The sequence below is a fragment of the Triplophysa rosa genome, unplaced genomic scaffold (assembly GCF_024868665.1).
Source record: "Triplophysa rosa unplaced genomic scaffold, Trosa_1v2 scaffold148_ERROPOS71392, whole genome shotgun sequence".
In the NCBI taxonomy this organism is placed as follows: Eukaryota; Metazoa; Chordata; class Actinopteri; order Cypriniformes; family Nemacheilidae; genus Triplophysa; species Triplophysa rosa.
In genome coordinates this window covers 1-16,481 of record NW_026634152.1, presented here as the reverse complement: position 1 = coordinate 16,481, position 16,481 = coordinate 1, and the positions used below count along the sequence as shown (strand labels likewise).

At 35.7% G+C, this 16,481-nt stretch overlaps 3 protein-coding genes across 7 annotated transcripts; 1 reads left to right on the top strand and 2 right to left on the bottom strand.

Moving 5' to 3' along the window:
- Positions 1-1,583: 1,583 nt before the first annotated feature.
- LOC130549672 (4F2 cell-surface antigen heavy chain-like) lies at positions 1,584-5,678 on the bottom strand. 5 transcript variants are annotated; one of them, XM_057326959.1, is made up of 9 exons: positions 5,576-5,678; positions 5,049-5,212; positions 4,784-4,971; positions 4,088-4,261; positions 3,474-3,562; positions 3,234-3,364; positions 2,658-2,943; positions 2,324-2,386; positions 1,584-2,211 (listed from the first exon to the last, which is right to left on the bottom strand). In XM_057326959.1, the coding sequence occupies exons 2-9, from the start codon at positions 5,195-5,197 to the stop codon at positions 1,864-1,866; spliced, it is 1,428 nt and encodes a 475-aa protein (XP_057182942.1). In that variant the 5' UTR covers positions 5,198-5,212; positions 5,576-5,678; the 3' UTR covers positions 1,584-1,863. The 5 variants fall into 5 exon arrangements, with proteins under 5 accessions (XP_057182942.1, XP_057182944.1, XP_057182946.1 ...); XM_057326961.1 differs by having other exon boundaries at positions 4,088-4,138; XM_057326963.1 differs by having other exon boundaries at positions 4,088-4,135.
- Positions 5,679-9,181: 3,503 nt separating this feature from the next.
- On the bottom strand, positions 9,182-13,882 carry LOC130549671 (4F2 cell-surface antigen heavy chain-like). Its single transcript, XM_057326957.1, has 9 exons — positions 13,761-13,882; positions 13,225-13,430; positions 12,897-13,084; positions 11,684-11,857; positions 10,713-10,807; positions 10,458-10,588; positions 10,064-10,376; positions 9,877-9,939; positions 9,182-9,771 (listed from the first exon to the last, which is right to left on the bottom strand). The coding sequence occupies exons 2-9, from the start codon at positions 13,413-13,415 to the stop codon at positions 9,433-9,435; spliced, it is 1,494 nt and encodes a 497-aa protein (XP_057182940.1). The 5' UTR covers positions 13,416-13,430; positions 13,761-13,882; the 3' UTR covers positions 9,182-9,432.
- Positions 13,883-15,267: 1,385 nt separating this feature from the next.
- On the top strand, positions 15,268-16,415 carry LOC130549678 (uncharacterized). The gene is made up of 3 exons (XM_057326980.1): positions 15,268-15,653; positions 15,822-15,946; positions 16,050-16,415. Exons 1-3 carry the CDS (start codon positions 15,509-15,511, stop codon positions 16,413-16,415), a joined length of 636 nt encoding a protein of 211 aa, XP_057182963.1. The 5' UTR covers positions 15,268-15,508.
- Positions 16,416-16,481: the final 66 nt, after the last annotated feature.

Here is a 16,481-nt window from a genome sequence, read left to right as displayed (position 1 = left end):
CTTTTTTAACAAATAATTGCAATTATTGAATTATCTGAATTAATTATTCTGTTAAAACATAAAACTGATTGTGTGTGTGATTTAGTCTCTATATCCTTTTGGATTTGAGTTTTAACTAAGCATTTTTTAGCTCTTAACAATATTCTAAGGAGCTATTTTCAATTGTATATTTTTAGGTTTTCAATTGTGTATGTTGAGCTGTACTTACTTTCTATAATGTTATATGATTATATGATTTTGGGGTACATTGCTTTGCATTTAAAGTAGGGCTGTCAAACGATTAATCGTGATTAATCCATTTTGTATTTATAAATACAAACACATACACAAGTATACATATTTAGGAAATATTTACATGTATTTATTTATATTTACCAATAATTGAAATTATATATAAATGTTTAATAATTTTTAGATTTTTCTTAAATATATGCATGAATGTGTATGTGTTAATAAATGCAAAATTATTATGCACAGTACACAGATATATATATTATGTAAACACAAACTTTTATTCTGGATGTGATTAATCGCGATTAATCTTTTGACAGCCCTAATTTAAAGTAATGTTTTTGATTCCTGTAAAAAGCGTCCTATTAAATTCTCAAGCATAATCAGGATCAGTTGGCAGCTTTATTTAAAGTAAAAAAAATATTTTGCTATGCTGTTAATTTATATGTCTTAATGAATTGAAGTGCTTTGTGAGGCACATGGTTTTCTTTAGATGTCTGTGGGAGGCGAAGCCAACAGGCCTCACCGCCTCTTGGGAAAGTTCACAATAAGAATTAGACAAAGATCTTTCTGAAATCTCATCGTCTCTCTTCTGCTCTTACTCACACTTTAACAGTCAAGCACATATATGGATTTCTGTCGAACAAAAATTAAATTAAGTCATCAGAAAATAAGGTATGTGAATGAGAAATTTTCAGATTTAACCTATGAGCTAATACTAAATAACATAAACAGTAACAATCTTAAAAATATCAAAATTATTAGACAAATCATGCGTTATGTAAAATATTAAACACAAATTGCAGTGTTAATTTAGTGCTGTTTTCCTCATTTCTCACATATGTTAGACAAACTATATCATATTACTAAACAGAAGATTTATGAAACTAGATGTGACCATGTTGATAATTTCATAACAAACTTCATTCAGTCTGGTTACTGAAATTTTCTTTTTCTTGGCTCCTTAGAGTGTGCAGGAAGTAATAGTTTTATATAGCACATATTATAATCGCACAGGACACACACACAAACACACACACACACACGCACACGCACACACGCACACGCACACGCACGCACGCACACACACACGCACGCACACACACACACACACGCACGCACGCACACACACACACACACACACACACACACACCACACACACACACACACACACACACACACTCACACGCATACACACACACATACACATACACACACACCTGTTAAGTGTAGTCTTCCTTTTCCTGCCCTGAGAATTAACGACATATGGCACATAGCCAAGACACAACAATTATGTTTTGTTCAAATAAAATCTGAAGGAATAAAGTCAAACAAAATATAATTACAGGTAAATTGATTTTATTTGATGATTTATTTGAATATGGGTTTTTTAAATGGAATATTCTAAACTATTCACATTTGTGTTTGTAATGTTACTTTTACAAAACAGATTGAATTTAATAAACACAGACAAAATCCCAAACAAACCATGTCCATTTTAAATAGCAAAGATTTAAATTTTGACTTCTACAATTTCTTAAAACTTGTGAAAGACTCTCAAACCATTTTTATTTGTTGAGACTTTAGATAAAACCAAGCAGTTATAGGACAGTTATAAGTGAACTCTGTGTCTAACCAGCATAAGGAAAAGACAGCAGAACAGCCTGTAGGGGCCCAAGTTGAAACGTCTTTAATGACACCATGCTGTCCACGGCTAGATTTGTTGTGTCTATGCAAATGCGAACTTGAGCTTGAGCTGGTAAGTTGCTGTTAGTGAGCGTCAAGGGAACAGTGTCATTTCCCCAATTTATGGCAGTAATGAAGCGTTCACTCTGGTCCCACAGGCGGAGAAATGCTAATGAAGAGGCACTGCTGTTAAGGTTTATAAATTCTCCATGTAGAAGAGCTCTCTCTCTCCTTCTGAGATCACTGAATGCTTTGAAGAAATCACGTGCTGTTATACGATCCTTCTGCACAGCCTGAGTAAGTGAAAGACATAAATAAAGAGATCAGCGAGAGAACGACACAACGAGTCGATTTTTATATTTGTAGTACAGTGATGAGAACATTTCTTATGAACAGAAAATTTACCTTTGTTGTTGCACTGGCCTTTTCTGCTGGGCTTTCTAAGTCCCACATTTTTTTAGGCTTTTCCTATAAGAAAATAACCTATTATATACATATAATACATATAAAGTTAACACTATGAGCATGGCAACCTTCACATGACAGAAACACATGTACAGCAATCCCAATACGTTGGGTATGGGGTCTGAGATCACATTAAAAATCTGTATTTCAAAATGTAGGTAATTTAAATCTGGACATTAACCGTTTTAGTTCAAACATGTATAATGTAATGACATGAGTTATACTCATTTTTTTTATAATTGCTTTAATCATTATCGTTTTATGTTATACTCACCCCGGCCTTTAATGCCATCTCATCTCCAGCGTTAAACACAGGTGTGCCCGGCAGGGTGAACAGCAGGGCATGAAAAAGCCTTATAGATTCTGGTGTTCCCAGGGTCCCTCTACTTAGGCTCCAGCCCATGCTGGTCTGTAAGTGATTAGAGTAGAGATTCTGCACTTCCTGAGTCTTGCGTGGATCAGACAGTTCAATTGTAAGAAGGTCAGCACCAGAACGGTTCAGCAAGCAAGAGACATTATCCACATTCATGGAGAGACCATTGACTGAGCCCATTAGAACTCTGACATTAGGACAAGAGAGATAGAGAGTAGGCTACTGAATAATTCTGATAAAGTGAAGTCTAGATCCACTTTAATAAGATGAAAAATAATTGATGCTTGGAAAACATAGAGAATAGAAAATAGTATTTCAAAAATGTAATATGTAAAACGTAAAAAAATTGAGTATGGACATTGTTACAGTACCACTTGCTGGCAGTACAAGTACAGTGTTCATTACCGCATCTGACCAGCAGGTGGCTCTGTTTCATCGGGCAATTTAGGTTAGGTCTCAGCAAGAAGTTACAGCCACCTTTTTGTGTTCCCGTCAGTTTTGTTAAATATAGCTTGTATAGATGGCCAGGTTTCAGTTTCGACGATATCTCCCAGAGCAGACATGAAAATACCGTCAAATCCTTTATCTATCCAGTACTTGCATGCTTCCTAAAAAGTAATATCAGAGAGAGAGTTTACTTTTTTCTCAGTGTGTCCATGATATTTCTATTATTATCTCAATCAGCCTTTAGGCCTGGCTACACTCATCAGCACTTACTCTAAGTTTCTCAGCAACAGTGGTAGCATTGCTGAACCAGGCAGAAGGTTGTTCATAGTTGGGTGTTAAATTCAACACTATGGAAATACCTGAGAGAGAGAGAGAGAGAGAGAGAGAGAGAGAGAGAGAGAGAGAGAGAGAGAGAGAGAGAGAGAGAGAGAGAGAGAGAGAGAGAGAGAGAGAGAGAGAGAGAGAGAGAGAGAGAGAGAGAGAGAGAGAGCAAACACCAAACAGGAAAGGGTGGAAAATATAAAAATTAGGTTTAACTAAGATTTACACAAGCACAATATTCATCAGTCATCATGTCATACTCTGCTTCTAAAACACAATCAAAAGGTTTGAGCACTATTCTTCTGTTTTACACATTTTGTATATATGCATAACAGAAAGGCAGGCCTATAGCAACATTTTGGTTATATAATCGCCAGTGTTAAAAAACGTCAAATTAACACTCACGAAATTAATTAATTAACACACTCTCAAAGTGTGGATTATATAAACACTGTGAGAGTTAATTTGACACTTTTTAACACTGGCGATTTTGCTGTGTGGATGATGATGTCACAATTCACACAATGCTCCTGAAAGACAAGAAATCAAGGATCAAGTCTCACCTTTTTTATGTGCTTGGTCCAGCAGGCTTCTCAGTTCATTTTCAGTGCCTACTTCAGATTTAATAGAAGTTAGATTTAGAGAGCTCAGCTGGTCTGCTTGCACTGTGTGTATGGGTCCCAAAACAAGACCCTTCACCTTTAACTGGTTCAAATAGTCTAGTTTCTCTTCAACTCCTACATAGAGTGAGAGAAAAGAAAGACTAGAAAACGTGAGAAGTGCACATACACCAACCAAAACACTGGGCCTATTTTTTTTAATCTATGAACACTACAACTTTCAAAAAAGTAATAATTTTACAGATTTTTTCTGTTATTTTTTTACAGTTTTTCCCGTATGATGTAAATAAAACTGTAATTTTTTTACATTTTTAAAATGTAAATTTGCAAGAAAAACTGGGAAACGTGCCATTTTTTCTGGCGCCCCAGCTGCCAGAAAATGCCTTTTTTACAGGATTTTTTTACAGTGTAGGCTATATGAGCAGTATTTAACTATATATTACTGTATATTATATTAATATTACAAAACCTAACCCACACAGAAAGACAACCACAGCTATTGTTTTTTTTACGTTGCTCAAGCCATTACAAAATACAAAAGTGTTGCATAATTAGTTTTACAAGGAACAGTATAGGCACATTTATCATTTTCATTCCAACACATTCGAATAACAGTAAAGCCATTTCAATTTATCTCACCTTTCAATCCACGGTCAGAGAAGTCCTTCACATTGGATATCTGGTAGAGAGGACCTTCATTCCACCAGTTCATCTCAGGAATGGGTTTACACCGTGGAGCCTGTTCTATGATTACCACTGCGCCTGCTAAGATGCCAACCCAGCCAAGCCAGAACAGAACCAGCAAGGCCCGACGAGTCAGAATCCATCTGCAGGAAATGTTTAAATGGATATCAGACAGACAGACAGACAGACAGACAGTCAGATACTGTAGATAGATGCTTACCCAGCAGTACCGGCAATTTTCATTAGCTCATCTTTGGAAAGGCCTGTAAATTTCACTCCAGTGTCTTCTGGGATTGTTACCTTAACACAACCATTCTTTTCATTAGCTGTTGTTGTTTTTCTGGTCATTGGTTGCTTTTCCTGATCCATCTCGTTCAGTTCTGTCTTTCATTTCGGTTAGGAGGTCATGCAAAACACTTATCAATGATAATGGGAAAACTTTGAACACGACAAACTGACCTGCATCACAACAATTTTTTTATTCAATATAAATGTTTGTAGGTAAGTCCCCTTATCTAATTGCACAGCAAGGTGAATTTAAGCAACTGATTTTTATGGAGTGTAGTATAGGTTAGGTAGAGTAGACGATAATAAAAATGTGTCAACGAAAATGTTAAAAACAATAATATGAATAATATAATAATAATGTACTAAATATACAATAATAATACAGTTAAAAAGTAAATAAAAGTACAGTTAACCCAAAATAACGTAAAACTATTGTTAGAAGAATGCAAAGACAAATACCTGCACACTGTCAAAATGAGTCGTTTGTGGTGTTGCAGCTAAATAGCCAAAAAAGTTTCGGAGGTGGTCTGTGTCTTATATACAGTGAGTTTCAGCTACACCCGCCCCTAACAGCTGACAAGTAGGCTGTAATATTCTGGAAAGTCAGAGATATTGGCAATAAAATAATTAACATCTGTGCTTAATATCCATATTTATTTGTATTAAATAAAGTAAGTAAAATGTTATAAAGAATCTGTATCAAAATACACATGTCTTATTTTACACTGATTGTTATCAACACATCTTATCTGTATACTATTCTGTATTTTCCCTCAGAGAAACAATATGGGGAAGAGGAAGAGTCGGAGGAGTTTGGTTTATTTTCTCAGTGCTCAGCATGAGGTTCTGTGCTTTATAAAACTTCTGCAGGGGTCTGGGTGGACCTTTCTAAGCTTGTCTGATCCTGCTCTTCAAAACTTCCTTCTAAGAAATTTCATATGACTGACCAGATGAAACTGGTTTATTGTTTTTTTTTCAGAGCATGTTTATTGTTACAGTTGTGCAGGCTTTAAGGACTTAACGCAACATTGTTTGGAGAGTACAGTTCAATCAATGTGGGAACCTTTTCATGTTTGGTGCTCTGCTATATTTTCCTGTATTTTACCAACCAATGAATACTGTATAGCAGTATTTTTGAGTAAATAAAGAAGACCATGAAACATTGGCACAGATGGACAAGCATAAAACACGTTGCATGTTGGTTGTGTATTAGTATCCAATGATACTTACCTTCACTGTAAAAAAGAATAGTTGAGTCAACTTAAAATAATAAGGCAACCTATCACAAGCACGTTTTTGAGTTAATTCAACAAACAGAGACTGAAGTCCACCCAACAAAATTATGTTTTACACCGTGTATACACCGGACGCGACAGGTGCGACGTGAAATAACAACCTGCTTGTTTTGTCGCGTCGTACCGCACAGTGTGGACAAAACTTAAAATTATAATGGGTTCTAGTGCGTTTCTGTCTTCATGTCTTTTGTCGTGCCGCGAAGTTATTAGTTGTCACAACATAGTCCAGGTTACGAACAACAGAACAAAATATTTTTGTTGGCTGAACATGAATAAAGAATAAATGTTGATTATTTAAAAATAAACAAATTTATTTGTCTTTTATTACAATTGTATGTGTTTTCTGCCTTAAACAGACCAAAATTTTGATCAACTAACTGTTTAAACAGTTTGTGTTGGGTGCATTTATTTTGGTATTACCGTTGTGTCATGCACTTACACCTCAACATTGAACACACTAACCTAAACCATGATAACAACCAAAAACTATCATTCATTAGAAAAACTCTAAACTCAACAGATAACTAACAGTAACAACAATATTAAAGCATAAAATAAGCCAGCAGGAACTAAAACATCTTTAAAAGAAAAACAAACAAGAAACACAGAATTGAACATGCTGCAATGCATCGTGGGAACTTTCAAACTCTCGCAATATTGTTTGTTCAGAATACACTGTTTTGTAAGTTGGGAAAACTTTCTGACACATTTTGGCAAAAAACTTTCAGTCTAGTCAACAAAATAATCTTTGTTAGAAACATGTTTAGGCTATGTCACAGTCCTGCATTCTTGGTTTTGTATCTCTAGTCATGTGGCAGGATCAGGACGGAGCCCTTAGGTTCTATGTGAGAAAGCCATGAGTTGTTTGTTATGACATCTCATGTGTTTTCTCGTGTCTTGTCATTGGCCCCGCCCCTCTCGTTTCATGTATTGCTTCCCTGCCCTGTCTTATGTTTCCCACCTGCCCTCGTCAATTATCCTTCGTTTGTCTTCCCTTTAAATTGCCCTCATGTTTCATTGTCTTGTGCTCTTGGATTGTGTATGAACACTGTACATTGTGCTTTCATGTGTGTTATCTACATGTTCCCTGAGTTCTTGCCTGGTCTGTAAGTTTGGTATATTCTTTAGCCTTAGTTTCTGTTTTGCCCCATAGTGGGAAGTTTTTCTTTGTCTTTTTGAAAAGCATTTTTGGTTATTGTGTTTGTCCCCCATCGAGGGTTTTTGTTTTGTTTCTTAGTTAAATAAATCTTGTCTTTCTGTTAACCCCGTGACTGCTGCCTGCATTTGGGTTCTTTCCACCGCTATTCTTGACAAGCTAATTTTGTTTAGTATATGACTCCATTAACAAAAATTCTATGTTCAAGATACTTTGTCTTTGTAGGGAGAACATTTTGCAAGTTGGATTTTTTTATAGTGTGTAAGAATATTAACTAATGGTTAATACATTAACTACTTGGAATTTTGAAACGTAAGTATCCTGGAACAAGTATGAACAATATTGAATATTCTGTGCCCTCTAGTGACTTTTCTCCCCCATATAATTATTCCAAAGCTTTGCTTTAGATCAGAGGTGAACAAACTTTTTGACCCAAGGGCCACACCAAGATTGCTGTGAAGAATCTAAATTACCAAAGGGCTGCAGGTAAATTAGTGTTTTAATTATTTTAAATATTTTTTATTGTATTCATTCTCATCTTTTACTACAAATTTCATGGTTAAACCACGGTTACTGTACTGAGACCATATAGCACATTTTTGGTTATAAACTAGTTAATACGGTTACTGTAGTAAAACTATGGTTAGTTTTCGTAAGGGAAGACTTTTTTATTCCAGCGTAGGTGCTTTTGTTCCTTGTACCATCTTTACCTTGTTTGTAATAAAAACACATTAAATTTTGGGAAAAAACACCTCATATACACAGTTTTCTGCATCTGTACACTTGTGCATATCACTGGATACATGTATAAAAACAGATATACTGTACAAATCTTTTTTTATCTAGCAATTCATATCCATTTTGAGACCAATTTACAATAATCAAATTATGATTGCTATTTATTAGACTATTTATTCATCACCATGAAAATTTTTGAAAACCTTTATGATTTTCTTACTTCTGCAGAACGCAAAAGAAGATATTTTGATGAAGGCTGGTAACCAAACATTACACTCTTAAAAATAAAGGTAGAAGAACCATTTTTGGTTCTACAAAGATCCATCTCTTTCCTACCTTTTAATAATCTGAAGAACCATTTTTGCCACGAAGAACCTTTTGTAAAACAGAAAGGCTTTTCAGATGTTCTTTATGGATCCACTTAGACAAAAAAAGGTTCTTCGATGCATCTTTATTTTTAAAGATGCTTCACGGCTCTAGATCCCATTAACTTCCATTGTATGGACATTGAGACATTTCTCAAAATATCTTATTTTTGAAGTTTCATGGAAGAATGAGTCATCCATATTGGGGGGGGTGAACTTCAAGACAGCAGTGTACTGAATACAGTCTACTGCAGCCTTCTATTGGACTTCATTTGTATTGCATCAAATTAGTCTTTTTGACGAATATTTTAACTCAATTTCAGTAATTAAAAATATTAAATTTTAATTTTAACTACATAAAATATTTAATAAGAATAATATATATATAATATTGTATTATGATGATTATTATTATATCCTTCCAATTATCTGTATAGTTTAGGATCTGTTTTGAACTACAAGGTACAGCAGACACACGCACATTCCAACAAGACATGAATGAAAACAATAATTCTATTTCAATAGCTGCTTTATTTACTATGTCAAAAAGTGATATGTCCAACAGGTCTCTGTATGATTTTTTATTTTAATTTTCCAAACTATCCCTGTCATATTTTCTTAATATTTCTTATCTCTAAAATGTATCCTGTTGGAGAACACAGTTTAAATTGACAAAAATTCAACTCAAAATTATACACTCCAGATAAAACAATGTTAAGACAGTTAAGGACTCTGTTTATCTGTACATCTGTGTGTATATATCTAGCCAGCATAAGGGTAGGACAACAGAACAGCCTGCTTTGGCCCAAGCTGTAACTTCTCTACTGACACCATGCTGTCCACAGGCAAACTTTCTGCATTTGTGGTGGCACGAACTCGACCCTCAGCTGGTAGATCTTCATTGACTAGTTTCATAGTAACAGAGTCACTTCCCCAGTTCATGGCAACGAGAAAGCGCTCACTTTGATCCCATAGGCGGAGAAATGCTAATGAAGAGTGTGAACTGTGAAGGCTAACATATTCTCCATGGAGAAGAGCTCGCTCTTTTGCTTTTAGATCACTGAGCGCTTTAAAGAAATCATGCACTGCAATATGCTCCTCCTGAAAGAAAGGAAGTGTATGTGTTCGTTTAAAATCTTGCAATTACTACAGTAATTGTAACATAACTATAGTTTATAAAAAGCCATGCAAATAATGAAAAATTACCTTAGCTGTTGCATTGGCGCCATCTGCTTGACTTTCCAAATCCCACATTGCTTGAAGTTTCTCCTGTTCAGAGGAAATTTAAAGTAACAGCCAGTCTAATTTCATTGTAATTTGTAAGTCAATAACACTACTATATATGCCATGTACCAAAGCACTAAATCATTTAAGTGATTAATGCTCTGCTTACCTCCTTTTTAAGTCCAACCTCATCCCCAGCGCTAAACACAGGTGTGCCCGGTAGGGTGAACAGCAAGGTGTGATAGAGTCTTACAGGTACTGATGGAGTTCTGGAAGCCAGAGAACCTAGGATCTGTCCACTCAGACTCCAGCCCAGGCTGGTCTGTGGGTGACTGGCATAGAGTTTCTGTATTACATCGGCCTGCGTTATCCAGGATTTCCCTGGATCAGGCAATCCAGTCAGGAACAGATCAACACTAGTGCGATTCAGCAGGAGGGAGACTTCGTCCACAGAGAGAGCAGTGACTGAGCCCATCAGAGCTCTAAGAGTGGAATAAAAAACACAAAATTGAATATAGAATTAAGGTTACTGAATAAGGGTCTGGGCAAATAGGAGCACACACATTTTTTTGGTCTCATCGGTCTTGTTGAATATGGCTTGAATTGATGTCCAAGCTTCTGTTTTTGCAATGTCTTTTAGGTCAGATAAGAAGATGCCATCCACTCCCTTACCAAGCCAGTATATACATGCCTCCTAAACACAGAAAACAAAATGTTAATATTGATAAGCATTTCAGCTCAAATCACAAGTGAAACTTAAATACGTAAATCACACATCAACCCTATAAATATATCTACAGCCTATATACAGCACTTACTTTGAGTTGTTCAGCAACAGAGGCACCCTTATTGAACCAGGCTGAAATTCCTCCATTTCCATAATTGGGTGTTAGATTCAGCACTATGGACATTCCTGAGAGAAGTAAAAAGACAGAGATGGTGAGCCATCAAAGCAGAAGTCTGTTAAATTATCTTTTGGTAACACTCATTTAGAGTACGTACAGTACTTACTATGGTAATAAAAGTAAATTAGGCATAATTACAAACAACTAACCCTAAATCTAACCTTATAGTAAGTGCATGTGGTAATAAATGAAGAGTTTGGTTCCAAAATGAGATAACTCCGTTTTTACATTTTTTACATTATTGTGCATTCCAATAATATCAATCAGACTGCAGTTGGTTTGTTTTGATTTAAGCTAAAACAATACAGCTAACTAACAAAATAAATGATAACATAATAAAAACATGACTTTTGACATTTTTAAAAACAGAGTTATCTCATTTTGGAACCAAACTCTTCAAATAGTACTCAGTACTTATTTGTGTAATTAACTGTAACAAGAACACTTATCTACCCTACTTTTCTTCTGAGTTTACTTACAAAACACAAAAGCTGTGAAACACTATAAGTGCTTTGAACGTATTCTTGAGGGGACGTAGTTTGATGTATTTTCATTCTATACATTGAGCGCATTACATGTAATGTTTGTTGTAAATCTTTGCTCAAGATAAAAACTAGTTTGAATGGTCACCTATACAAAAAAAGAAAGTCATGGGTTAAATTAACAGCTCACTGCCATTTCATACAACCCGCAACTAAAACACAGCAAAAGTGGCTGTAAGAATCAGAACAAGAAAGTTTATAGTAGATTTTGCTGCTTATATTTGCCCCTATCTTTAGGGATTTATGCTGTAAACTCTGTTCAGTCAAAGCTTTAGAGCAAACAAGATGGCATTTCATATTTGTGTAAGAATATGGTAGAATATATAAAGAGTCAAAGGTCACCCTTTCTGTGTGCTCGGTCCAGAAGAGTTTGCAGATCACTCTCAGTCCCGAATTCAGGATTAATGGAAGTTAGTTCCAGTGTGCTTGACTGGTCAGCTTGTACCGTGTGTATCGGACCCAGAATGAGACCCTTCACCTTCATTTGGTTCAGATAATCCAACTTCTCATCAACCCCTATAGAGTTTGAAAGGAAATATGAATGAAAAAATCATTAGATAAAATCATTATTTTAACCCAAGTACAGGGATGAACTGACCATCAGAAGCCATGATAGGGAACAATGGTATAGATAATATAGCATATACACTGTTCTTCGGCAGGTTTTTTCAGGAATGCAAACTTCTCAACTCACCTTTTGGCTGTTATGTAATTTACATGATTTGTATTACAGTACAGTGTAGTAATTGCTTGTGAATATTCAATGTACAAAATTAACCACGCTAGAAACATTGTTTCTGTATTTGTTCAGTGCATAATTTAACTGAGGAAACATCTTTAATGTCTAAAATAGACCTGTGTGTGCTCAGCCATGAACGGTAGCAGAGTCAACTTAAGCCCCTGGCTTTCTGGTAGCGTTTAAGTAAATTCCCTTTTTTTAAAAATGACTAATAAAACTCAAAATGGGTGCGGTTTATTGCAAACCAGGTGTGGTCCAAGGCCATATTTAATCCCAGTTGTTCCCTACCCCAGCTAGCATGGATCCGGGCAGGGGTTTACTTATTAATCCAATTTGATTGCATGACTGCACTACTGTTTGCACAAGTGCAGATATCACGGTTTAGGGTCACTGTATTGGATCTTAATCTATGATGCATTTTGCTGACAGCATTTGTACAGTAGGAAGTGAGTACACAAGTATTTTGCAATTTGCAACTCATATAAAGGAGTTTGAGATGAAAGAGCAGAATTTGTGATGAGAGGGCAGAAACAAATGCAAACACATGGTTCCTCACATGATTATCACATGATGGTCACTTCTGCTTTACATCTATATCATTAGTCTGAGATTTTAAATAATATCCTAATATATATTTTAGCAAAGAGCCAGAGCTAAATGCTAGCACTACAATATAGGCTGCATGCAATTCATTTTTAATTTTACATTTAAAATTTATTAAAGTTTTCATTCATTTTCATTGTTTAAATGTTTTAATAAGATACAAATAATGACCAACATGCAAATGGATTAAACATTAAATTGAGAAAATCTCACCTTTCAATCCACGGTCAGAGAACTCATTCACATCGGATATCTGATAGAGAGGACCTTCATTCCACCAGTTCATCTCAGGAATGGGTTTACACCGTGGAGCCTGTACTATGATTACTATTGCCCCAGCTAACATGCCAACCCAGCCAAGCCAGAACAAAGCCAGCAAGACCCACCGAATCCGAACCCACCTGAAGAGATGAATAGATTTATTGATTTACTTCGTGCATGTAGGCTAATTGTCTACTAGACGGACAAACAGACTCATATACAGTAGATGCAGAAACTCCAAACAGACTTAATGATGAATACAGTGGTCTTGTATTCGTACCCTGGAGTACCGGCGACTTTCATTAACTCTTCTTTGGAGAGGCCCGTAAATTTCACTTCGGTGTCCTCCGGAACTTTCACCTTCACGCAGCCGTTTTTTTCCGTTCCTGTCGGAGTCTCTGCGGTCATCGGCTGTTTTTCCTGATCCATCTCGTTCAATTCAACCTCTTTCATTTCTTCTTCTTTATTCATGTTTGACGGTGGTGTCTGTGTTGGGTAAAACAGAAAATTGGAATAATTTCTGACTGCCCAAACATTTTGGTCTCTCATCATTAATGTCATAAAATAATAAAACAAACAGCAGAAAGCTTCTGAAAGTCTTAGCTACCTTGCCTTAAAGTGCTTTGATATTTAATAATTATGATTTAGGTAGTAAATATACGCCTATGCATTTACTGGTAAACAATAGCAGGCTGACGTGGTTTTTGTTGAAGCCTATTTACTCTAAACTTTTCATAAAATCTTATAATTTTGTAAAGTTGTTCTAACATCTACACATTAATGCCAGTTCAAATAAACAAATAAGAAATACACTACCTGTAAAATGAATAAGACACCTCGTTTCGAGCAGCACTTAAACTAAATTCTACAGCGTAGCGAAAAGTGTAAGTTTATATACCACTGACGTTACATGCCACCGCCCATCTAAGGAGGAACTCCACAACAATATAAGCATAGGTTCATACTGACTATAAATAGATAAAAAAAACATCAGATAAAACACCGCAGTCACTCTTTTTACTAACAGTATGATACTATACATTACGCAACAATATCCAATGTAACAAAATAATAATTTTTAAAGAATTTCCACCTTAACTGTCCCCGCGCGAACACAACAGTGAGCCTGAGTTCACTTGAGTGAACACGAATTCCTTCTGCAAGAATAACATCGAGGTTAAGTTTTCTATAACAAGGGCTACAACATAAAGGCTGTTTCCTTTAATCATGACTTGTATACTGATAAGAAGCTGCTCGACTTACTATCTGAAGTTATCAACCTTTTGTTATTTCTGCCCTTTTCAAAAGCATAGGCTACATAAACTGAGTAAAGAATAAATATCATTATAACAATATTTGTATTTATTGTTATGTGAATAAAATGTTTACTCTAAAACAGCTTTCACCAAATGCTTTGCCAGCAATAAGCTTTTTATGCATAAGTCAGGTTGTCTATTAAAAACATAAAGCCACAGGCTACAGTCACACACCATATGACGGTTTGTTTTTTGTGATCATGAATATACACACAAAAAGAGGTTTATTTTAAGTCATTGTTTGAGGTACTTTGTATTATTAGTGCATACCTGAATCTTTGACAGCATGTAGCAGGTATCTATGAAAACAATTTTTAAAAACGCTACATGGTAGACTTTCCCATTCAGTCAGAATGGCTGTAAACTGCTGTGCCATAAAGTGCAGTCACCATTTTTTGTTATCTTATGACTGCAAAGATGTTATGGTCCATGTCAATGAACATTGGACTGCCAACACCACGGTGTTTGCTCGTTTCTGTACAAACACTTTTCTAAAAATTTTACGCAAATTTATACTTAATAAAAACTCCTGTCAAACAAAGGCCTGTTGTTCTTTTTAGTTTGTCTCTCCTACTTAGTAATGCTCACTTTCCTTCTCACACAACCAAGAGAACAATGTGTGAGTGTTTTCCCACTTGACAAAGCAGTATGTTGGCCCCCACTGCCAAACAGTGAGGAGAATTTCAAACAGTCCCTGGGGCACCAGGGTTACAGGGATTACCAATAATTCTCTCCCATGCGGAAACAGACTTTAAAGCCACCCCGCTTTAAATCACCTTGTCAGACTGAAAATGTGCATATGTACTTACGCTTACAAAGTTACAAAATGTTCCATAAAGTAACATTTTTTGACTCCCACTCCGTGTTCCTTGTTGCCCATCAAAAGTAATACATGTAGTTCAAATTCTTTCTCGTACTACGGTGGCCGCTAGGTGTCACTAGAAAGCTGTAACTTTCTTAACGTACGTCCGTAGGATATTATTAGCCTGTCGATTTGAACAGTTTAACAAAAACTGAGACGTAGTAGCTGCTTGACTTACTTAAACAAGTGTCACTATAAAAAAGTTTAAAGGTTTGAAAAAATTATTAAAAACTTGTCAACTTATTCTAGTCGACATAGTTAGCACCTTGATGTCATTAATCCAATTATAACATTTATTTCGCCACTTTCTGTAATAACATGGGCAACAGAAAACAAAACCACGTGCTAATAACGTGAGTAACTTATACCTATGTTTTCAGATTAAAATGTATTGTCCTTTCTGTGGCTTCAAATGGTCGAATTTGCCCAGATTTTGCAGTTCATGTGGGCGAGATGTATCTTTTGTAACTGAGAAAGCCCCTAGAACTGCAAGTGATGACCTTCATGGGTCACGCCAGTCTTTGCTCAAAGGTAATTTTCTCTTGCAGAGCTCCCTATCTAATGTTTGATGTTTTTGTATGTAAACCAGCATTTATGACAATACCTAAACCCTATAAAATTATAGTAACTTCCTTTTTATCTCTTTCTTATTGTGTGTGTGTGTGTGCGTGTGCGCGCGCGTGTGTGTGTTTGTTTCAGTGACTGATACAGGTGCCATTCCAGCTAGTTCATCTGTTCTCAACTTCATGAAATACAGACAACTAAAAGAAAATGAAAGGAGGACATTTTCAAAAAGTAAAAAGAAATCAAAGAAAACAGTGAGGGTATGTTGAAATTAATGTTCAAGATTATAAATTATTTTCTAATAATAAATTAATAATATAAACACTCATCATTGTTTTTCATATTTTCTGATTAATGATTTAGATTTCTGTTGGCATCATGACCAAGACCAAGAATGGTTTCAGGCCCATAAGAGGGAAAAACCTACCTCTACAGGTTGAACCTGAGTGGTCATTGGAGCAACTTTTGCCAGCTGCCATAAAAAAACTGAAAGACTTCAATCGAGACATGGAAGATGGAGAATATGTCTTGCTATATCCTGATGGCTCTCAGATAAAAAATATACCTGGGACTGACACACCTTTTACCATTGGGCAATACAAAGAGGCCATTGGAAAAGCTTATCAAAGGATCACACTGTTCATCTGCGTGCTTGAGGACTTTTTGTCCAAGAGTAAGTATTTAAATAGTATGTTTTATGTATTTAATGCACATGTACAGCTTTTGTGATTAGTGCTTTGTAGAATTCCAATATTGCTGCGTAGCCTATATTTACTGAACATTTCAAATGGAAAC

Excerpts from the sequence above, each read along its gene's own strand:
- LOC130549678 (XM_057326980.1), top strand. The coding sequence starts at position 15,509 with ATGTATTGTCCTTTCTGTGGCTTCAAATGGTCGAATTTGCCCAGATTT. Across the intron at positions 15,654-15,821 it reads ACGCCAGTCTTTGCTCAAAG|TGACTGATACAGGTGCCATT; the intron begins GTAATTTTCTCT and ends TGTTTGTTTCAG. Across the intron at positions 15,947-16,049 it reads AATCAAAGAAAACAGTGAGG|ATTTCTGTTGGCATCATGAC; the intron begins GTATGTTGAAAT and ends TTAATGATTTAG.
- LOC130549671 (XM_057326957.1), bottom strand. The coding sequence starts at position 13,415 with ATGAATAAAGAAGAAGAAATGAAAGAGGTTGAATTGAACGAGATGGAT. Across the intron at positions 9,940-10,063 it reads AGGTTGGACTTAAAAAGGAG|GAGAAACTTCAAGCAATGTG; the intron begins GTAAGCAGAGCA and ends TCCTCTGAACAG. Across the intron at positions 9,772-9,876 it reads GCGCCAATGCAACAGCTAAG|GAGGAGCATATTGCAGTGCA; the intron begins GTAATTTTTCAT and ends CCTTTCTTTCAG.
- LOC130549672 (XM_057326959.1), bottom strand. The coding sequence starts at position 5,197 with ATGGATCAGGAAAAGCAACCAATGACCAGAAAAACAACAACAGCTAAT. Across the intron at positions 2,944-3,233 it reads ACTGACGGGAACACAAAAAG|AGTTCTAATGGGCTCAGTCA; the intron begins GTGGCTGTAACT and ends TCCTAATGTCAG. Across the intron at positions 2,212-2,323 it reads AGGCCAGTGCAACAACAAAG|GCTGTGCAGAAGGATCGTAT; the intron begins GTAAATTTTCTG and ends TCACTTACTCAG.